General features: G+C 39.5%; 1 protein-coding gene across 3 annotated transcripts in view; it reads left to right on the top strand.

Annotated features, from left to right (window-relative positions):
* Positions 1–1,824: 1,824 nt before the first annotated feature.
* Positions 1,825–24,567, top strand: part of LOC117401412 (CREB-regulated transcription coactivator 1-like) — a 57,101-nt gene continuing 34,358 nt past the window's right edge. For 2 of the 3 annotated variants that reach the window (XM_059014936.1, XM_059014935.1), the window contains exons 1-7: positions 1,832–2,063; positions 17,479–17,595; positions 18,058–18,197; positions 19,481–19,540; positions 20,407–20,501; positions 21,220–21,305; positions 21,931–21,974. In XM_059014936.1, coding sequence (XP_058870919.1) covers positions 1,938–2,063; positions 17,479–17,595; positions 18,058–18,197; positions 19,481–19,540; positions 20,407–20,501; positions 21,220–21,305; positions 21,931–21,974 — 668 coding nt within the window. In that variant the 5' untranslated portion in view covers positions 1,832–1,937. Of the gene's footprint in view, positions 2,064–17,478; positions 17,596–18,057; positions 18,198–19,480; positions 19,541–20,406; positions 20,502–21,219; positions 21,306–21,930; positions 21,975–24,567 lie in introns of all 3 variants that reach the window. The other variant, XM_059014934.1, reaches the window with a different exon arrangement.

The raw sequence follows: 24,567 nt of genomic DNA, 5'->3' as shown, positions 1-24,567 counted from the left end.
AAACAATTGAGGCTGCAGGCTGCCGGCAGAAGAGGAACTATGACAACAGGGCACAAGGGAGGCACTTCACAGCGGGGGAGCTGGTCTGGGTGTACAGCCCCCGACGGAAGCAGCGCCACTGCCCCAAGCTGGACAGTCACTGGCTAGGACATTGACAGGTCGGAACAAATCAGCGAAGTGGTATACCGGATTCAGTTACGACCCAGAGGACGCCGGGTGGTGCTCCACTGTGATCGGCTCGCCTCCTACCAGGGATGGGACCCTGTCCAGCCCTGTCCGACAGCACCTGCCTCCCCCTTACCTGACAGTCCTGGTCCGCCACCCTTCAGCCCTGGCATGGCCGATAGTCCCCCACCTGGACTCGACAGATCGCAGCATAAAGGAATATCCATTAGAAAGTGTCCTGAGGGCATCAGATGATTCTAGGGCATTTGCCATTTACTCACACCTTTCACGTTCAGAGCTCGGCATCTCTACGAAATCAACCCATCCTGACCCTAACCCAACCCCAACACTAACCTTAAGCAACCCCAGCCCTAAAACCTAACCCTAAACCTAACCATTAAAAATCATCTGATGACCTCAGGACACTCTCCTGGATATTCATTTGTGCTGCCGACAGATCAGCAACTGCGGATGCAGGGAGTCTTTGTGGTCCCCTCGGGGACGAGGGACTTTAAGGGGGGAGCTGTGTAACGACCGTGGGTCTGCTGTAACCAGGTTTGGGAAGGTTCTATGACCCAGGGTCAACAGTTCAATGCAGCAGGTGTTCGGGGACGTCACCAATCAGAGGCTCGGCTTGCTGCAGCGAGTGGTACCCACAGACGAGATGTTGCAACCATCAGGGGATCGAGAGCTTGGGATTGGTGGCCAGTGTATCGTGGGCGTGCCCTGGACGCGGGGATAAGTAACGGGCTGCTGCTGAGACGAGTGACAAACTGGAGTAAGAAAAATAACTCAGAAGAGAAGCAGGACTACAGCAAAGAGAAACCAGGCTAAGAGTGTATTTTTTTTACTTTCTTTTTATTATTATTATTTGACAGTCTGATTAGCACTACGCTGTTCACCTGTAGTTGTACCATGGCGGGGAAAGCAGCACGCTTTTACCTGCCTAGTGTAGAGTCCCGGCTTAATAAACAGTGAATCTGAGAACCTACAAATATCAGCGTGAGCCTCCTTCATTTTCCATGCAACGCTACAATACCATGGAGAATGTATAAAAACTGAGCTGGGGTCTGTGTACTGGTATTTGAGTGCACAGAAATATATACTATGGGAGAAAGAGGGTAAAGACATCGATTTATCAAAATTAGTATTAAAGTGTGAATTATCGTAAAGCACCATAAACAAACGTTTGTCAATTTGTTTCATTCGGATAATAGAACCAGTAGCCTTTATATGTATTGATGTATTTATAATTTATTGACATTAAATTAATAAAATCAGTAGTTACATTATACAACATTGGACAAGGAAATCAGCTGCTTTTGGTGCCAGTAAAAATCCTACTGGTGACTATTGCAGCCTGGCTCGTGCAAAATAAAAAAATATTATTACCGGTAAAACATGAACTTCACAACCGCACACGCGTTTCTCATTTATAAAAATGTTTTACTATTGTAATCAATTTCGTGGTTTTGTGAATGGTTTCTTTTGTGCTCATTATATAGAGAATAACGCTAACGTGTACAATTCACCTGTGGCAGAGCTGGAGACATGAGTAAATCACGGTTCAGGGGAAACAGACTTCAAAAAACAACTCCACGTCTCGTAATATTTAGTCAAAAAAGTTATTATCAAATCATGCCAGCCGCATTCATGAAATTACTGTAGTGTATTCAAACATCACCGTACCGAGCGTCCTCATGACAGCGTGGTGACGTCGCCGACGCGCTGCTACGTCCCCGCAGAGGGAAAGAGGAGGAGAAGAGCGAAAGATGGCGACCTCAAACAATCCACGGAAATTCAGCGAGAAAATCGCTTTACATAACCAGAAACAGGCCGAGGAAACGGCGGCTTTCGATGAGGTGATGAAAGACCTGAGCATCACCAGAGCGGCACGGGTAAGCGGCCATGTCAATATTTCCAATTATTTCTGCTCGGCACGCACATCGGCACCGTTACCTTGACAAGAAGGTAAACAATAACAAGCAGCCGGTCACTCGGTGTCAGTAATCGATCGCAGGGGTCGAGGCAGAGCCGACACATGGACGCGGACGCATTAGGTAAAGTACAGGTACCGTTTGCATTGCGAGCACCTGACTCGGTGTTATAAGTTCAATAGACGCATGCATGGGATTGTAATGGCAGGCTGGCAACTGTGTGACACCAACTGACAGCTCCACTCATTCCGCAGGAAATCTGGAACAAACACAAGATTCGTCTACCTTCCAGAGAAAGACACGGGCACAGTTAAAGGGTGCTCAGGTCTGACTGGTGTCGTTTTGAAGAAAAAACTAAACAAAACCGTGAACATCATATACCCCGCAGCCAGAGTATATAGACTTTTCAGAATACGTTATTTTATTTTATTTTTTATCAATTTAAATGAACTGATTTGTTAAAATGTTGCTAGACTAACCCAATTTACGCCGCATACGTTTGGAGTACACACGCTTTTTGTATTGTAGTCTTGCTGCATTGCCTTGATGAACACTGTATTTTTTATGAATGGGCGGTTAAGGGATTCGCTAGTGTTGCAAGGCTGAACGGAGCAAGTTGCTGTTTGGATAACGTGATCGTTGAATCGTATAAACAGCATTGCACTGCAGGTTCATTCGTGTGAGTGTACAGAATTGTATGTTAAAACGAGTACAGTTTCTTGAACTTGGAAGCAAATGAGGGAATTGGACCGAGTCGATATCTGTTACCTGTCAGAAAACACATTGGTTGACCACAGTTTCACTAGTGTTGTTAACACAAATCTCCACTATCGCTTGTGGTATCTCAAAATCGTAATGATGTTTGCTTTGGTGCTGTGTGTGTAATGCTGATTATTGTTGTTATTATTATTATTATTATTATTATTATTATTATTGGTAGAGAAATCACTGCTGTGCAAACCTACTCGTGAATTGAGTGCAAAATGTGGTCTTACTACTGAAGGGGCAACAGATTGTCTAAGAATTGTGCTAAGATGTTACTTGTAGTTTTCTTCTGTGCAAACTATTCCAGTTCACTGCTTTGAGTTCAGTTTTTTTAAATCTCAATCCATGGAAAGGGTGTGTTTCATCAAGCGGTAGTTTTAAAGCATGTTGGTCTTATTAAAGAGGTTTGGCACTGCTGGTGTCCGCCTTCAAATTGAATAAAGGGGTGGCCTTAATATTAGAGGCGGTTTATGTTGCTGTCAATGGGAGCACAACACAGTGCCCTTAATTGTGTGGGTTTATAGTAATAACCTGGTCTTACCTGAATGTGAACTCCAGAATTAGGCTTTTCCAGTGCAAGTTAATGTGAGCTGTCTGAATATGAAGCCACCTGCTTTAGACAGCTATACATGTGGGAGCCCCTTTGGCAGGTTACTTCAGGTTCCACTTTATATAGGATGCTATGCATGTGGTAAATGTATATACTGTAGTTACTGCTGCAACGAACATGGCTTTATCATGTTGGAGTGTTTTGAAAGAACGTTCTTTTATTTTAACTTGGATTGGAAACAAAATCATAATGTGTACCATATTACATTAAAACAAATCTCCAGGAGTAAAATGAACCCTGTACCCCATCACCTCCATCACCTATTAAAGAAAGGAGAGACACAGTACAATGTGTTGTTTAAAGGGGAGGCACGCTCCTGTACTGTACAGTGTGTGTTTAAAGGGGAGGCACGCTCCTGTACTGTACAGTGTGTGTTTAAAGGGGAGGCACGCTCCTGTTCATTACAATGTGTGTTTAAAGGGGAGGCACGCTCCTGTTCAGTACAATGTGTGTTTAAAGGGGAGGCACGCTCCTGTACAGTACAATGTGTTGTTTAAAGGGGAGGCACGCTCCTGTACTGTACAGTGTGTGTTTAAAGGGGAGGCACGCTCCTGTTCATTACAATGTGTGTTTAAAGGGGAGGCACGCTCCTGTTCAGTACAATGTGTGTTTAAAGGGGAGGCACGGTCCTGTACAGTACAATGTGTTGTTTAAAGGGGAGGCACGCTCCTGTACAGTACAATGTGTTGTTTAAAGGGGAGGCACGGTCCTGTACAGTACAATGTGTTGTTTAAAGGGGAGGCACGCTCCTGTACAGTACAATGTGTTGTTTAAAGGGGAGGCACGGTCCTGTACAGTAGAATGTGTTTAAAGGGGAGGCACGCTCCTGTACAGTACAATGTGTGTTTAAAGGGGAGGCATGCTCCTGTACAGTACAATATGTTTAAAGGGGAGGCACGCTCCTGTACAGTACAATGTCGTGTTTAAAGGGGAGGCCCGCTCCTGTACAGTAGAATGTGTGTTATAATTCAGACATTGTTAATGCATTGGTTTACACAATCTTTTTGATATAAGCATTTATAAATGCTGTTATAGGAACAGACATGTCTTTCCTCTGTTTGTTCGAATATTTTTTGTCCCAGCTCTATGTACTGTATATTTTAAGCTTTACTACTTTTTAGTATTTAATAGAAAGTGTTTGTGACATTTAAAATTACTTTTAATTGACTGCTAACCAAAGCCATGAAATCCTGAATTTGTGGAATATTTAAAAATTGCTGGAACACATTTTATTTAATTGGAAAAAGAAGTTTTACACACTGTAATAGTAGTATTGGTTGTTTTAGATTATGATTGGTGCAGGTCTTAGTAATGTGACTGGGATTCAGACAATACTACCATTGCATAGCAGTTGGATCCGTTCCAGGGTTTCTGTTAGCCTTTTCGTAACCCTCCACTGGTTTTAGGTTAAACCACAAGCAACATTCATTTTACAGTCACACCCATTGTTTATTGTCACCACATTGAAATGTCCCGGACAGAATATCATGGGGGTCAGCGGTGACAAGCTGTTGATAATGTCACATAGGTTCTTATCACACTGGGTAATATCTCTCACATTTAATCAGCATACAACAGATTCACACTCCTCTTAATATCACTTTGTGCAATAAAAGCATAAGATCTGGAGCTGTACGTGGAAGTAAGATGCTGTTCAGTGACATTTTCTGATTAATGATGAAGTACAGTCGCACATACAGCAGGTTTACAGCTTTCTTATGTTATGTTTTGTAAATGTACAGTATAGTTGACTGTATATTAAGTTCATTTTAAATATCACAGGTTTTAGTAATGGTTTTTAAAACAGAGTTGTACTTTTCAAATGTCATCTTCTTAGTTCTTGCTTTCTTTTGCAATCATTGAGTGGTTCTAGTTGCCATTACTCAAGTACTATATATTAGTGATGCAATCAACAACCTCATTTCTTAATCGATTATGACATATGTATTTATCGACAACAAGCGATGCATCAACAACATTTTAATTCTCAAAATCAAGAACAAACATTACGATTTTTATCTGAAGATTCAATAACTAAAAACGGTTTGGACAATAGTTAAACAGCAAAGCACAACTTGCATTTGAATGAGAACTCATTTGATATAAATAAATAAATACATCCTCACCATTTGTAACTTGTAAGACATTAATAATAATAAAAAATCAATACTGTTTTATTTATATTTATTTATTTATTTTGATTCCTCTGTGTTGAAGTGCTTTCACCAAGTTCTGGTTGCCTGTTGCAACAAAAGTCTGTTCATAGAAGTAAGAGCCAGTGCCATCTAGTGATCTGCCACTTTGGCTTCCATTTTGCTGGCAGTACCCAGCAGTGCTCAGTGATGCTGGCACTTACTAACAAACCTGAAGATCTGGAACTGAAGAGAAGCTTCTGAACTCACAGTCAAAGGACCTTAACTCAGACTCTCACACAATAATTCCAATGAGAAGCACTCTGAATGTTTGCAAACATAAAAAGGTTGGGGGACAGTACAAAAGAAACTATCAAACAAACATATAATCTATTTTTTAAATTCAAACTCTAACCCCCGTCTACGAAATACTTTATCCTGGAGATACCTTCTCCAGGATGAGACGCTGGAGCTGCATTCATTTTAAGCTGGTAAGTACAGCTCACCAGCTGCTTGCATTTCTTCTCTAATTAACATTTTGGCTTACTTTTTCTGTCCATCAGGGGCTGATACAAAAAGCAATGATCCAGAACTTTATATTTTATTTACTCCAAAAAAAAAAACCCAACAACAAAAGCTACAACATGCATATTGCACATTTTCCATTTAAAAGTAACAGGGATTTCCGCACTGTGTGTTTCACAGATAGTGAAGGTTAGGTGGTACAGCGTTAACAAGATGCAATGCGGGATGCTGCAGCTGTCACTGAATAAAAAGATGGTTTTCATAAACTCGCGTCTCGTTTATATAGATTACATTCGAAAGTACTGTGATCTGTTTGGAATAAATATTTTAGTAACAACCCTGTATGTTAAACTTGCTTTAGGCTCCTTTTAAAAGTAGAAGAAATCTGTTGTCCAAAATTAAATCATTCTCTCGCTCATTCAAAATTTTAGTTTAAAAAAAAAAAAAAAAAAAATGTAATTCGTTGTCCATTTTAAATCACATTTTTTTGATACAATGTGCAAAAATCTCACTTTCAGCACTAAGTCACACAAGCACCAAAACACAAACTAACAGATCTGAACAAGAATAACACAGTTTACAAGCACACATTATTTACAGAGTACATCCCCTTCCCCAGTCTCCTCTTCAGCTACAGAAACCCCAGCTTTTTGCATTGTTTGCTGACTGACAGAATTCCAAGCATGCTTTAGCAAGCGCACAGCATCTCGCAGAGACATTTTATTTACACTGAATTTTCGTGCTGATGTGCATCACTTTTCTCTCTCCAGCCATGCTTGCTGTTGCAGTTGGTGCTGTTTTTTCAAACTATAAACCCGACACTGTACAGGGATTAAATAGCCAAGATATAGTACTGGGGTAATCGCTCAGTAACAAGGTGCAAACAGTTGCTTGATCGATTAACACGGTATAAACAATGCCTTTGTTATTGAAATCAATGGGAATGGCAAACGCTATTTGTCCAATATAAACAGCTGACTGAAATAACCCTGTATGGTGTAAGTGGTGGATACTGTATATCATTATAAAGACCAAACTAGTAGCATCGACACAAATGTACCACTGCTCGACTCATGACATTCTACCCCACTGTTCATTTAGGTACACCTACCCTCTGCTCCTGTTGGTGTTTCTGTTCCTGGAGGCTGTTGTTGTTATTTTTATTATTTATTTCTTAGCAGATGTCCTTACCCAGGGCGACTTAAAGTCATAAACAAAAAATACATTTCAAGAATCACAGCACAAGTATTAATACAAATAAAATGCTTTGACATGTTTATGTTTTTAATCTGTTAAAGATAGGTTCCCTTATAAAAGTTTACCCCCAATTTTCATGATATTTTTGCAGTTTTCCCATGCATTTCCAATGGCTATGCATTTTGCATATTATGTTGCATTAATTTTAACCATGCTTTTATTACAGTTTTTCTAATTTAAAACTAAATAATGTAATCAAAATGAGGGCCGATTTCTAAGTAAGTTTTAAATCATTGAAATAATGTAGGATGCTCTTCACATGTTTGAGGTGAGTGTATTATTATTATTATTATTATTATTATTATTATTATTATTATTATTATTATTATTATTTATTCCTTAGCAGACGTCCTTATCCAGGACGACTTACAGTCGTAAACACAAATACATTTCAAGAATCACAGTACAAGTAATAATACAATTAAAAGCAAGATAAAATACAATGACTTCAGTTCTAGTAAGTACAAGTATATGACAAAATATGATTCAATATCGGAGCAGATAACAGTGTCAGTGATAGTTACATCAAGATACGATTAAATGCAAAATACTACAGATTGAATAACACTAGTGGCAGATTACAGTACAGTACTCTGTAAAGTACAGGATTAAATGCAGTAAAATAGGGAGCAGATAAGTGCAAGTAAAGCGCATTAAGGAAGAGTGATAAAGTGTCCAGAGGGAAAAGAGGAGTTCTACAGGTGCTGTCTGAAGAGGTGAGTCTTGAGGAGGCGCTGGAAGGTGGTCAGGGACAGGGCAGTCCTGACATCTGTAGGAAGGTCATTCCAACACTGAGGGTGGAGAAGGAGCGTAGAGGAGGTACAGACAATCTTCTAGTGCAGGCGTGTAGGGAGAGATGATGGTCTGGAGGTAGCTGGATGCAGTCTGGTCAAGGCATCTGTAGGCGAGTACAAGTCTTGAACTGTATGCGAGAGGTGATCGGGAGCCAGTGGAGTGAGTGAAGCAGTGAAGTTGCGTGGGAGAAGCGAGGCAGAGAAAACACCAGGCGAGCAGCGGAGTTCTGGATGAGCTGGATCGGATGGCTGGCGGACGCAGGGAGGCCAGCCAGGAGGGAGTTGCAGTAGTAGTTTTACCATGTTTTGATTGGTCGATAGACCTATCAACAAGCAATATGCATGCTAACACAAGTCACAATGTGTAACCACACTTGTACAATGTTTCTTTGAGTTTCGAGACACAGTGTAGTTTGAGCTTTGTTAAAAATGGCAAAAAGAAAGAAAACAGATCTTCACCTTTGTGGAGAGCTCTGGATTTCCACATTGCCTCAGATGCAACGAACGACTGGCTTCAAACAAAAAATCTAACTTACACCTACATCTCATGACAAAACATTTTGCATTTGAAGTGAAATAACCAGAAAGTGCGACGCGGAAAAAGGCCTGCGAGGAGCTGCAGAGAAAAATGAAAGCAGGGCAAAGTAAACTGTTGGCGTGGTTTAAAGGTAGACGTTTAACTTATCTTTAGAGGTCGTTCACAATGATAAGCCTTTCACTGATGCAAATATGTAAAGAAATGCTCAATATAGCCAAGGATTTATTTGAAGAATTACCCAACAAAGACCAAATCTTGCAGCAAATACAAGATATGCTTTTATCTGCATAAACAGTTCATGATCAAACTGTGAAAATGGCAAATCAGGTTGACAAGCAGCAATTAAACAACAAGTTTTGCAATGGTTGAGTCAGCAGGTGTTTGTGATGTTGCACAGCTGTGTATTCTTGGGCGGTATATATGCAGCAATGTAGTAGGAGAAGAAATGCTTGCAATTCAGCGAATGAAAAATCAAACAAGAGGCGAAGATATACCAAATGCTGTGCTGGATTTTGTTAGTGAGAAGCAGATACAGTTAGGGAAACTTGTTTCAGTGTGTACACACAGTGCACCTGGCATGATGCGTAAACACAAAGGATTTGTTGCTCTGTTGTCAGAACAACACAAACGGCCCATTTTAAGTTGTTTTTCTGTGCAGCAGGAAGCACTTTGTGCCTAGTCATGTGGAGTGGAGCTGTGTGATGTGATGGCATTGGTTGTGCGTGTTGTCAGTTGGGTTTTTGCTTGAGTGTTCAGTCATCGTCAGTTCCAGGCCCTGTTGGATGAAGTGGATTGTGAGTATCCACGACTTTCGATGCACAACGATGTATGCTGGCTGTCCCTGGCATAGTTTTAGCTCGCTTTGCTGCCTGCTTGAAAGAAGTAAAAACATTCCTAAAAATGAAAGGTATCACAAAGTCTGAACTTCTAGACTGTGAATGGCTACTCAAGTATTAATATCTTGTGGACATTACAGATAATTTCAGTCAACTTAATGTCAAACTGCAAGGGCAAGTGAACACTATCCTATCTCTACAGCAGGTGGTTTTTGCATTTTAATCCAAATTGAATCTGTTAATTAGTGACATCGAGACTGGCAGACTGACTCGCTTTGTTTTGAACGATTTGAGATGCATGCATGGAAGACGATCCTGGCAACAGTCTGGATCTGCAACAGCCTGTGGCATTCACATCTGATCCGTTTATGTCCTTCAAGTCTCGCCTTGTGGACTCACCAGCATTGCGTCTTGTTCAAGTTTATGATTCGCCCCCATGAAGCTTGTGTGGAACAACTGGAGCTGACGGTGATTCCAGGCATCTCAATTAGAGATTCAGAGCCAAGTTGTTGACTTCAAAGAGTCAGACATTGGGTTGAAAAGTTTTGCACACCAAATGCAAATCTGTAAACCCTAGCTCGGCAATGTGCATAACTGCACAAACTCACTAATATGAAGAAACTGGAGCACGAACGACCTCATGAACTTACACTTACATACAGCACAATGCTCTCTTAACAGTGTTTGGCGTTTCCCACTTGAATCATATGAAAAACAACCTGCACTCAAGATTGACAGGAGAAAGTGAATGTTTGCATGAAGCTAAACTTGACCAGCTATGAACCCGATTTCAAATGAGCGAAACCATGCAGCAGCAGAATTAAAGCTGCTCGCTGTTAGCACAATAATCAATTTACATTTCATTTTTTAATTTGACATTATATTTTTTACATTGCACTTAAAAGTACACAAAATATGTATATGTAAAAAATATATATATATTTGAAAAGTTGCAAAATCAAAAAGAAAAATGTAATGTAGGTACACAAAAATGTGAATAATCGATTTAAAAAAAATCTATGATAACAGGAGGTTTCCGACAAGTCCTTCATGTGGATGGAAAAAGCAGTGCTGTAAACAAGCTGTCATAAGCAAGTTGTCTTTCAAAAGAAAAGCTCTGGAGGATGGTGACTTCAGAGCAGATTGTTAATATATATTAGGGCTGTCAAGTGATTAAAAAAATGAATCTCGATTTAATCTTGAGATTTAAAAAAATTAATCTCAGTTAATCTTGGTTTGAATCGCATATTTAATTGAAACAATTACTGCATCCATCTCATTTAAGTTTGCTTTACTGATGCTATTTTAATGTTGGAATGCATTTTCTATTGTTTGGCCAGGTTACAGTATTTGCACTGTTCAGATTATTGTATTAATGTTATCAGTGTAGAATTAATACAGCAGAAATGATTCGTTGGAACTCTGTTTTGTACTGCGCAGCTAATGCAACTGTACCTTTAACTGGAAGACGTGGCTGCTGAATTGAGCAAGTTTCATTGAGCTCTGTATTCCAGTGCTGTAACTAAAAGCAACAAACCTGTGCCAAGGAAATAAAGAATATTGAAGTGAGAAATCTCATTTGGACATTGTTTATACACTTCACGGTCCCAGCTGGCTCCTCTGAAGAGAAAACAAACTGTACATTGTTTTCCTATTTCTGGATTCTCTTTATAGTTTTATATTTACAATCCAGCATTGTTGTTAAATTGTTTGAACCAACTTCTAAATCACAATGGAGTCAGTTTATTATTGCATTTACAATTATTAGTTTCAGTTTCCTTTACTCATAAACTGATGTTTTTCACTGCCGTTTTAAATAATAATAATTGTAAGTTCTCTTAATATGAAATTGCCTAAATAAAACAAAACATTCACTGAGTAATGGTTATATCCTCCATAATTATAAATAATATCTTATAAAAAAAAAAAATTAAAAAAATGTGGTTATTGAAATGAAACCAAGCTACAATGTTAACGGGTCGGCAGCTATCCAACAGCACTGGTTATAGCATTGTAGCACTGAGCTTGATTCAAGGGTTTGCAGCGATCCTGAATTTCTAAAAGAGTACTTCATTTGTTGTTGCTTTGTTGTTGACTGTACTGTAGCAGAAAAGTGTATTTTAAGAAGTGAAAGCATGTTTAGCATGCAGGTGGTACAGCAGACTAGAAGCGCTTCTGTGATACTGAAACTCACTTTGACAGTAGATAGAAGTAACCCTCTTTCTATCCAGTGAACCGTCAGAAAATGTTTAAAAAATAAACGTCCCATTCACAAGTCCTTTAGTTTGAGTGCTTTGCTACATAATGTGGTTCCATGAAACTAAAATGGTGGTGCAGGAAATGAGTTAAGGTATGCTAAGAGGGACAAACTAGTAAAGGCCATTACATGTAACACCACACAGCAGTTAAACTAGGCACTCTCATGAGACGATCGCTTCTTAAGTATACTGTAGTAAAATAGGACTCTGCAGCCTTGAGTAAACATAATTGTGATCATATAACAAGCTGCTTACCCACGAGGACTTGTTGTGATGTATTGTCCTCAGTGATTGAGCAGCATCTGTATACTGTATTTAAACTCCTGATGCGCAGAGGCACGCTTTTGCTAATTGTAATCATAACTGTCTGCTTTTAAGAATCAACGAGCTTATAAGAATCAAATAATCCTGGACGGATGTCATTCTTATAAACGGAGTGCACTGTATATATATATATATATATATATATATATATATATATATATATGTGTGTGTATTTACACACATACAGGCTGGCTCAAATCAGGTCGCCCGGTCACCAAATGCGACCTTCAATTTTAATATGGCCAGTAGATTTTACCATAAAGTCCCCATGTCGGCAACTAAGCATTTACAGGATTTACAACAGAACTTCAGTTCTGTAATAAAGGCTATCTGCTTCACTGTCAGAATCTATACAGTACTGTCAATCTCACAGTGCAATCCTTTCGTGGGATCAGACCCCTTTCCCTATTTCCATAGTAACATGCACCAGCCTGAAGTTAGGGTAGAACAGCGTAAATTATCATTCTGAATTCATTCTGCGTTGTCTGCAGTTTGGAAGAGACAGCTATTGCCACTTAAAAACTTAAAAACTTCCAAAGCAAGTAGATTCCCCTTACCCCAACAACAGCAAGGGACGAAAGGAGTGTTGTGGTGTTTAGGCTGCCTTACGGCACAGACAGGGTGGGTTAAAATAACTGCACAGCTTTTATAAAAACTCTCCGTGTTGCAGGAGGGCTGCAATGCTACAGGCCATTGCGTTTCCCCGACTCGCTCGGCTGATCAGACTGCACAGGAAATAAAAAATAAATAAAAAACATTTTCTCAAAATATCTCTTACTTACCCTGAATAAAATGTCAAAGAAACTGAAGCAACAATCAAATTTATTTGCATTTGGATTTGGAAAATCTACATCTGGCCAACTCCATGAAAATGAGATTGTAACTGAAGAGAGGAGGAGGAGCTAACAGAGTGTTAGTATTTTAGCCAGTAACTGAAAAATAAAAACGTGTTCACTTCCATGTATTTGTCTTCCCTGGCATTTGATTAATACAGTTCTATTTCCTGGCATTTTATGTATATAGTTACCTGGCATTTTATGAATATTTTTCACTCGCTGGTGCGCGGTAAGCCGAGAACACCCTGGCCGACCGGCACTCGGCCAATTATGCGCTGCCCCCTGGAAGCTCCCGTCCACGGTCGGCAGTGGAATAGCCTGGACTCGATCCGGCGACGTCCAGGCTATAGAGCGCATCCTGCACTCCACGTGGAGCACCTTTACTGGATGCGCCACCCGGGAGCCCTCCCGAATGCATCGTTGATTGAGAACTCAAGTGGTTGGTTTACCATTGTGCAGCAAAGGCTTTTGAGGTAGCAATAACATGGCTCCAACACCTTAGCTGTTTTGTGAATTAAAGACAATGATGGCTGAGATTAAAAACTACATTTGAATACCATGTGTGTACTATAAACAGACACTACTTAACAGAAAAAGAGCGATCGCTCTCACTTCATAAAAATGTCTGTCTGTCTGTCTGTCACGTGGTGAACGTGGTAACTTATTTTCACTTATCATACACTCCTAGCCTCTTATAGACAATTTGGATTACATTTGGCTAAACTATAAAGACCGGTAACAGTATTTGTTTTTTTCATTGTTAGTGCAGTAGTGACGACAATGTTTTTTTTATGTACGTATGCATGTCAAATGCAGACAGAATGAAAGTAGGAGAAACTATGAATGATTGTTTTTCTTTGTACTTCAGAATCTGTATTGTGGATGGATCTGTATTATAATAACTGTAAATACATTTGCTAAATGATTAGGAAGTGGGTTTTTTTTTTTTTTTAATATATAAGCTGATTTTATATATACAGTTGTAGTCAAAAGTTTACATACCCCAATGGAAATGTGTAAGTTTTAGAAATTTCTCAAACAAAGAATTTTAGGAAAAATCTTTTGCAGTAAAAGTTTTGCATCTGTGGATGAAGAAAAAAAAGTTACAAGAACTAGATGTCTACAGTTATTTATTTCAGCAGTTTTTTTTAGCAAAACTCAAAAAATGCCAATTCAAAAGTATTCATACCCTTTGATGCTATGATTGTATTGTCTACAAGGTGCTAGAAATGTCAATATGATAATGCAGAACCTAAAGTTTAGAAAATGCTGGATTGTAGGTGAACATTCTTAGAAAGTATAAAAGGGTTAGGCATAGGATGATTGCTGTCATTACCAATAAGTCAATATGGGAAAAAAGTAAAGAGCTATCTGAAGACCTTCGGCAAAAAAATATTTGTTGTCATAAAGCTGGATACAAGAAGATTTCCAAGCATTTGAGTATCCCAATTTGAACTATTGTTTCTACTATCAAGAAGTACAAGACTCATGGTACTGTCACAACGCTCCCTCGGTCTGGAAGAAAGAAGGTTCTTTCACCAAGAACAAGTAGAAGAATTGTGAGGAAGGTTAATAACAATCAGACATTGACTGCCAAAGATATTCAAAGTGAATTGGCTGCAAGTGGGACTGGGGTTTCCATTTCAACCATAGGTCAAGTATTGCATGGTGAAGATCTCAATGGTCGCAGGCCAAGGAAAATATATATATAATGTAATTCATTAATGTTTGTATTGTTATGTAACCTGTTGATATTTTCATTACAGTTGTTTGCTGTTGTACCAAGTGGTGAAGTTGGTTAAGTTGAGTGTAATTACTGTAGCTTCAATAATTAATGTTACAGTTTAAAAAAAAAAAAAATCAATAAACCACTTATGGGGGAAATCCATGTTCATAAAGAAAAGGGCTTGTAACCAGGAGGTCCCCGGTTTAAATCCCACTTCAGCCACTGACTCATTGTGTGACCCTGAACAAGTCACTTAACCTCCTTGTGCTCCGTCTTTCGGGTGAGACGTAATTGTAAGTGACTCTGCAGCTGATGCATAGTTCGCACACCCTAGTCTCTAAGTCGCCTTGGATAAAGGTGTCTGCTAAATAAACTAATAATAATAATAATAATAATAATAATAATAAATATATGTGTGTGTGTATATATATATATATATATATTACACACACACACACAAACACACACTGCTTAATTATTAAAAAAGGAGGTCAAGTTGTTCAGACACACCCTGTTATACAGGCCTGAGCAGAATTCCAGGATTCAGGCAATGACAGCTGTGGAAAAACAAGTGGAACAGGGTCTGTTTGAGTACATAGAGTGCAACCCAAGCTCCATTTCTTACCTCATGTTAGCACTAGCATTAGCACTGATCCGCATTTGGACTGATTTATTGCTGGTTTTGTATTCTTCCATTCATTTGTTTCAGGTGTAAATAATAATAATTAAAAATATATATGCTATCTCCGGTGTAGTCCAATTATTTTTTGCGAAGGTCCACAATTCTTGGTCACAGCAAGGTCAAGATCCAGAGTAACATTTACACTCCTCTCCCCAAACCCACAAACACACAGCTGCACAAATATAGTTATTACACATGCTGTTGGTTTCACAGTTTTTTGTGTTTTTTTGGGAATAGATTTTTTGCATAATTGCTTTCTCTTTTCCCTCCTTGCTGTTGTGTTACTGATAACATTCCCTCACAGAACTGTAGAACTATTCTTGTATGTTTCTGTGTAACAAAGCGAGTCTGTGTGGTCCAGTGGTTAAAGAAACAGACTTGTAACCAAGAGGTCCCCGGTTCAAATCCCACCTCAGCCACTGACTCATTGTGTGACCCTGAGCAAGTCACTTCACCTCCTTGTGCTCCGTCTTTCGGGTGAGACGTAGTTGTAAGTGACTCTGCAGCTGATGCATAGTTCACACGCCCTAGTCTCTGTAAGTCGCCTTGGATAAAGGCGTCTGCTAAATAAACAAATAATAATAATAATAATAATAAAATACAAATTACTGTGCTTTCTCTTTCAAGTGAATTACAAATAAAATAAACGCATCTTTATAGATAATTTAGCAATTTTACATTCAGTGCATTTAAAACAGGCTAATACTCACAGTAAATGGCAGGTCCTCAAGAGTCCTGAGTTACAGGAGAGCTATACTGAGGTACATGCAAAGATTTACATCAGAACAGAACGCTCACATCAATAATATTTATAATGCTAATATTGCAGAACGAACACACACACACACATAATGTGATCTGCAGATACTTCGGACTGGAAACATTTTAATTGCATGTGTTGTAAGACTGGCTTGGACCGCAAAATATGTCATTTTGAATCTTTGCACGTAACACAATTTGGTGTGATATGGAATGATGCCATATCAAGGAGGTGAAATCTGTCAGTTGTGCTTCCATTGCTTGTAAAGTGTTTCGTACAGTGTGTGTAGTACAGTACAGTATTGTGTGCATTCCTGAGTGATGCGTATGCAACAGAATAACAAATACACGTGAACTCCTACAAGTTATTAATAAGAGCATATCATAGGTTATATTTTAATAAGCTTGGAAGAGCTACTTTTATAAATGGGCTTTGTAGCACTCGTATAGTTGCTGTCTTTGTCTCGGTGAAGAGTGATTTTTCTGAACTCAAACTATTTGCAAAACACGTCCTAATGACCGTTGTTTAATTGCTGTAGCCATAGAGGCGGCGCTTGCAAACCAAGCTGAAGCAGCCCAAGCACGCTACAGCAGTGTCATGTAACTATAGCTGCCGCTACTGTTGTATATTTAGTTTATTCATAGCACTCGCTGTTTATCTGCTACTGTACTTCCCATCACAACACCTGTTATACCCTCTGCTACCACACTCATAAGAACTGTCATGCTTTATTTCCAGTGTGAATGCAACATAAAGTATATAACCTGGCTGTCCGTTCAGAATGTACTGGTGGTCCGCCTGCCCCAGGTGCTAATTTCACAAAACTCTTTTCAGTGGATTATCAATGTAATTATATAAAGTGATAATGGCATTACTGATGTCTCGGGTCTCTGGGTTTATAGACTCCGGTGTTCCATTATTACCTTGCCGTTATCCCTTAAATACAATATATACATTCAGAAAATGTTCTATTAAAAAGCAAGAAAACTTTATTATTAAAAAGGCATAGCTTGAGGCATGCATCGTTTAAGGAGATCACGTGTTACTGGGTAGCAACTACATTAGCCTCCAAATACTGTAGGGTGATGAATTGATCAATGTTTAATTGAGGTTTGAAAAATAAAGACTTTTGTGATCAATAATTATTTCATCAATTTAATTATTGAGTTGTTTATGGCATCTAATTTTGCTTTTAAAAATTGCAACCAAAACTTAACGATGGGTTTGAATTAGTGCAAAATAAATACAAAAAATTGTTTGTCGAGGACCAGTTGTGCATCAGATGATCCGTTTCTTTTTCAACGCGTTTTGACTTCATGATATTTGTGTTCAGCTGCAGTTACAGAAGACTCAGTATTTACAGCTGGGACAGAGCCGTGGGCAGTACTATGGAGGATCCCTGCCCAATGTGAACCAGATCGGCAGCAGCACCATCGACCTGCCCTTCCAGGTGAGATGTGTCTCTGTCATGCACTTCACACAAACAAAAACAGCCTAAGAAAGGAGGCAAAGCAATCCGGTTTAAGAAACAGAGACTATATCAAATAATAATATGGGTCAGAATATATTGCCACACAGTAATGGGTCTCTTTGGTTTTGAGTTAGTAATGGACTCGTGGCTCCACCACTCATGCATTACGACTCATAACCATCTCAAAACATATTATTGTATGGTTATATATTCTGACCCATAAAACTATAACATTTAGAAATAACATAAAATACTGTACTACTATTATGGCTTCCGGTAGACTTTAGCAGTATCAGTTTGTAGTTGTAGTTAATTGAGGTTAACTATATGAAATAAAACTACACAAGGCATTGTTAGTTTAGGGCAATCACTTATCTGTAACCGGGTCAGAAATGGTTTGGATTAGCGAGTCCACTGTATTAATGTCTGTTGATGTTGCAGACTGCTTTCCAGACAGCAGGACTGGACACAAGCCGATCAACCCGACATCATGGACTGGTGGACAGGGTGTACCGAGACCGGAACCGGCTCAGCTCTCCACACAGACGCCCGCTGTCAGTGGACAAGCACGGGCGCCAGATATCCTTTCAGTGGGACGCTAATGCAAGGCTGCCTCCTTCCTGGGTGTTTACTGGATTCAGATACGCTTGGATGATAGTGGCGTTTATTAGGGGTGTAGTGATTCATCATGTACCGATGGGTCATGATGCTTTCATTCCACAATATATCACATCCTAATATTGGTATATATTGTGGTACAAGACCAAAAGCACAACATTGAAGTTCACCATGTGGTTCTTGAATGTGTGTTTTATAGCTGGTATGAATGCATGCTTTTCCTTACCCATTTATTTTTTAGTTTTAACAAAATAGTCCTTTAATAAGTGATCACATTTTGCATCATACAAGTAGCCCATCTAGACTATCACATGTATTGTGATACATATTGTATCGTTACTTGCATATCACAATACGTATCATGACATTATCGTAACCCCTATTGGCTACAGGGATTTAATCACGAAAATCTTCTTAATTCATATTTGAACACCCATTAATTGTGACCTTCTCCCTAGTTGCTAGTTCTCTCTCTCACACACTATTTTTCCCATTTTGCTTTTTATAAATACAATTTATGTATTTATTACAGCATTGTTAGTTATATGGCTAAAAGCTAAACTGAGATAGTTACTTTTTGTATTTTAGTTTTCTCTAATTAGCTGCAATTGGCATCTGTTTTTCAGCCTGTTCCTACACAGGAAGCCAGGAATCTATGCACTGACCTGTTGTAGAATCTGTCTGTGGGATTTGCTAGCCAGTGAAGTGAGAATCTACTTAAGTAGAAAAAGCTGGCAATGTTTTGTAGTGCTATTTCTGAGCAATTGTGATGCAACACCAAGAATAGAGCACACTCCCCAGAGGCGGTTATGCATCATTTATAGTCAAGCTTGTAACTGGGTCCTTAGCGCATCATTTCTAGAATGTCCAGCATTGTGTTCTGAATACTCAAGCCTGCAGTTCAGTTTCCAGCTCTATCCTCCTAGAGAAAGAAACATTATTTTTCTACACACAGAACATGTGTGTCCAACGCAGTACTGATTGTGTCTCAGTAGAGGATACACCATGACTGTTCCTGGAGTACTGTAGTTATGGCTGTCCTCATGAGTGAAATAAACACAGCACTCTTCAAACATTCATGCAAGTACAATGTATGGAAAGGAAAGTTCAGCCTAGATAAGCAACTGAATTTGGAGGTTTTTAAAGATTCTTCTACTGGACCTGGTTTAAATTGTACCTGTTGATTTTCCCCTCTGCTTTTTGAAGTGTTTTCTTGATTGCTGTTCCTTGACTGCTAGCCCCACATTGATAGCTGTCCCTACAGCTCTGTTTACCTGTCCCCCCCACCGGACACCAGCTGGAGAAGGTAAGCAATACCGACATTTTCACTTTTAAAAATATTGGTAAAGTAATTGTAGCTAATAAAATAATTCCATAAATCCAATCATTTATCACTTCTACAAACGTCTCCATTTTAAAAATAACATGTTATAGCACACATGGATTTTAATTTTAAAACATGAAATCTGGTCCTACTTCACATTAAAGGAAGCTCAGTTCCTGTGCCTTATTCTTGGGTTATCTGTTTGTACTTGTACTCCCTATGTCATTTCACCTCAGCAGTGTCTTCTGGGTCATATTACTGGCTGAAAACATGTCAGTCAATAGAGGAAGCAGCTGATTGGTTATTGACAGGAAAGAAGCCACTGAAGAGGTGGGGACAATTTCACTCTCCAGGTGAAATGACCCAGGAAGTGAAAGACAGTCAAGCATGGCATGTCAAGTTTTCTTTACCCTAGTATGGTACCAGATATCATGTTTTGAAATGAAAATACATGTTTGCTAGAACATGTTTTTTTCAAAACTACACATTTGAGACCTATAACATGAATAGATATGCATGTCAAAGAGGTTTTATGGAACTGTTTTGTTCGATACAATGACTTGCATATTTGCTAAAGAGAAGTACATAATAGTCTCCTAGTGAAGTAGAGGCATTACAACATTAGACCTTTTCCAAAACCAAATTCATTCTTCTAATAAAATATAATTGTGGGAGGTCATTAAACAAGGGCTCTTTTGAGTTATAATATGTCATACATTAGTCCTTTGTGGCTTAAAAGGCTGTGGGTCGAATGCTTAGTAGAGCTCCTGGTAATTAGTAGCGAAGGATATAAGAACAAAAGAAAACGTGATTCCTTCTTAAACTGTGCAACCCCCTTGTTCCGGTAGGACCAATTCAGACTCTGCCCTGCATCAGAGTACCATGAACCCCAACCCACAGGACACCTTCACAGGAGGATCACAGGACATGCAGCACAAAAGAGGTAAGCTACTGCTGGAGATGAAATCCTCCTGCACTGCAATAATATCTGTCAATGCTAATCGATAAATCAGAGCCAATGTTATTGAGAGATAGAACAGGATAAAGAACATCGGTGCTCATTGTCAAATAATCAGAGTATACTATGTTTATTTCAGTTAAGTAGTCTTAAATAGTGTAATCTCTTTCTTGTTTAGATTCACTTTGTATATCATTTTCTGTTTGAGTCATCACATCACATACTCAGAAGTTTTAAAGCGCCCCTCAATAGAGCTCTCCCATCCTAGTTCCTAAATAGAGCTCTCAGAATCACCTCCTAGTACATCTGGCACACCAGTGTAACCCTCAACCTGTACCCCTGCAACACTCTTCCCTTGTGGATGTAAGAATTTCTTGTCTGAAATACCACATAGAACAAATGTGCCATTTCTTACTTGCGCTGGGGGCAGTGTTGCAGGGGCACAGGTTAATGGTTGACTAGGAGGGTAGACATGATTCTGCGAGCTCTATTGAAGCCACAAGGTTGCTTTTATCACCAAGATGTGACAACTGAAAAAGAATGATACATTAGTTAGATAACAACTGATATTTTAAACCCATGCTAAGTAGGGGTAGAATTGGACTCCAGTAGTTGAATAGGACAAATAGGTTGACTAGTCACCACCAAAATCTTAAAATGTTTCTTGAAAGCTGCTCAATTTTGTTCGTCTGTCCCCCCACAGTGCTTTTATTAACAGTACCCGGCACAGAAGAAAATGAATCGGAGACGGACAAAACACACCCAAAGCAAATGTGGGACAACAAAAAGGTAGGCAGGCCTGTGCAGTCTGGAACACCAGTGAGTGTTGTTCCAATTATTTATTTATTTTTTTAAATTTAGTCGTTGCCAATTCGTTTTTTTTTAATTATTTTCTCCCCAATTTGAAATGCCCAATTATTTTTAGGCTCAGGTCACCGCTACCACCCCTGCGCTGACTCGGGAGGGGCGAAGATGAACACACGCTGTCCTCTGAAGCGTGTGCCGTCAGCCGCCCGCTTCTTTACACTCTGTAGACTCACCGTGCAGCCGCCTCAGAGCTACAGCGTCGGAGGACAACGCAGCTCTGTGCAGCTTACAGGCAAGCCCGCAGGCGCCCGGCCAGACTACAGGGGTCGCTGGTGCGCGGTGAGCCGAGGACACCCTGGCCGACCTAACCCTCCCTCCCCACCGGACGACGCTCGGCCAATTGAGCGCCGCCCTCTGGGAGCTCCCGTCCACGGTCAGCTGTGGAATAGCCTGGACTCGATCCGGCGACGTCCAGGCTATAGAGCGCATCCGGCACTCTGGCGAGTGCTTTTACTGGATGCGCCACTCGGGAGCCCCGTGTTGTTCCAATTTTTTAAGTTGGAATGATAATTGGCCAACTTCAGAGACATTGTTATTCTTTTTGCAGAATGTGTCGTCGAGGCCGAAGTCCTGTGAAGTCCCGGGAATCAAGTGAGTGTTCAGCCTGTACTTGTGTTAGCTCAGTGGGGGTACGCTGGCCTTTCTGTACTTGTGTTAGCTCAGTGGGGGGGAGGTACACTGACCTTTCACCTTTGGAAACTGGAGAGTGTTAGGAATGCATGTTTGGGAGCAGTTGCAGGTATCATGAAAAGGTCTTGCTCTTTATTCACTACTTGTGTTGATACTTGACCAGAAGGTCTGCACAGCAACCTGTAGTATACCAGCGGCTCTTGAATTGTGTGTACAAGTGATTCATAGTTGGTATGACTCCCCTTAACTCATCTTAAAGTATCTGTAGTTTACAAATACATGCATTTTCTCTGCCAGCACATCCATACTATAGGTCTCAAGTGTGCAGTTTTGAAAGATGAGAAAAAACAAAACTGAGTAATGTGTAAGCTAGAGTGCAGTTTACTCAATATATTAGACAGCTAATGATAATGGAGAGATGCGATAATGGAGAGCTGTGCTGCTCTGCATAGGAAATAAGTAATCACTGTAAAATCAGGATGTATTCAATGTAAATCAATGTATTCTCACTAACTAACCAGGAGTTATATGCAACGTGTTGCTGTCCTGTGTTTTTGCTTGAGCAAATTTCAAAGGCAGCAGCACCCCTGGTACTGTCGGTCACTCGGATGAACGCATTGTGTAGTTCATCCACAATTGACCGCACATCGTTTACTTTCATTACTTTTTTTTTCTCTGTACTGTTACAAAGCACAACATAACTGTAGTAGATTTATTCTCTTACCAAATTGCCATGACGTTGACCCGACTCCACATAGGGAGTGTGAATAACATGTGCGTGCAGCATGCGTTTTACTGGTATCTGGTATAGCAAATATGTATTTCCGTTTTAAAACATGATATCTGGTTCTACACTAGGTTAAATAAACCTCTGTTTGCAAGCCATTACACTTCCTGGGTCATTTCACCTGGAGATTGAAACTGCCCCCACCCCTTCACTGGCTTCTTTCCTGTCAATAACCAATCGGCTGCTTTCTCTGTTGGTAAGACATGCTTTCAGCCAATAGACCCAGAAGACACTGGGGTGGAATAACCAAGGAACAGACTCCTTTGAAGGAAAGACAAGCAAACTGAAATTTCTTGAATCTAGTGTGGTACCACATGTCTGCTTTAAAATGAAAACACATGTCTACTATAACTAGGGTGTCTGATTTTCGGGTTTTTACCTGATTTAACCCGATCTCACCCAAAATGCTTTTTTCTGCATTCGGGTTAAACCCGAAAACTCCCCGAATAGGCACATACTATATATGAATAAATGCATGTGCAGTTGTATGTGATTCACATGCAACAGAGCAGAACTGGCGCCGATGACGGTAAGATGATTTACCTTTTAGAAAAATGTGGCGGTTTAAGTTTTTGCTTTGTTTGCACACTTTTCTTCCCAGTTATTTGTTTTATGAGTGTGTGTTTAAGCCAAGAGCATTTAGATGTGACAGTCGATCGTTTCTCTTTGTAAAACAGCATGGAGTAAAGTTGTTTAGTTTTCCTGTATGTTCTGTGTGCAATTATACCTGCAACTCCACTACAAAATAAAACTTGATTGGAATGGAGAAATGCACCCATATACAGTATGTGTGTGTGTGTGTCTGAGAGAGAGAGAGAGAGGGGGGGAGAGACAGATGTCGTCAAAAGTTTGCATACCCCACTGTGTGGAACTATACATACGCTGGGGATTTAAACTGGTGACGACAACTTTGTTGTCAACACTGTGCTTAAGCTTTTGTTTATTTCTTTCTAAATAAAACCCGATTTCTACCTGAATATTTATTCTTTCTTGATTTATATATTAAAAAATCCACCGGATTTTTACCAGATTTTTAATTAAATAATTCTACCCGATTTTTAAAAAAGCATTCTGAAAATCAGACGTCCAAGCTATATGTGTTTCTTTAACAACTGCACATCTGTGACCTGTGTAGTTAATGGATGTGCAGAATGGGTGAGATTAATGCAGTTATTTTGTTATCTCGAATTATTTTAAGTTTTAAAGTCCATCAGGTTCTTCATTTATTACACAGTGCTCGAAGTAGCAACCAATTTGGTCGCCTTGGCAACCTTTTTTTACTGTAGGCGACTGTAAATATTAATTTAGGTGCCTTCAGGCAACCACCTTTCTGTTTGAATTTATTTTTACATACATACTTTTCACAACATTTTACAACAATATTTAGATGTTTTTCTTAACAAAAAAATATAGTATTACAGCACATTTCACTTTGCGCCTGCATAAAAATAACATTACGGTATCCTATGACTCCAGACCCACGCTCCATAGCTGGCTATAGGTCATAGCTGTTTTTTCTTTCAAGAAGACATTTTGTACTAGTCCTGCAGTAGAACTATGCTTTATTGAAGGCATCAAAGGGGTGTACTGTACTTTGATGCCTTCAATAAAGCATAAATTAACTTGAACAAAAAAACCAACACTACTACTACTACTACTACTACTACTAAATAATAATAATGATGAACATGCAGACCAGAGTGGTCAAGTCAGGTGGTAAAAATTGCAGCAAACGGACAGCGGAAAATACTCAAATGTATTACAAAA

This window comes from Acipenser ruthenus, chromosome 49, assembly GCF_902713425.1.
Source record: "Acipenser ruthenus chromosome 49, fAciRut3.2 maternal haplotype, whole genome shotgun sequence".
Classification (NCBI taxonomy): domain Eukaryota; kingdom Metazoa; phylum Chordata; class Actinopteri; order Acipenseriformes; family Acipenseridae; genus Acipenser; species Acipenser ruthenus.
Note: the sequence above shows the minus strand (reverse complement) of the source record. Positions and strands in the feature narration are given on the sequence as shown.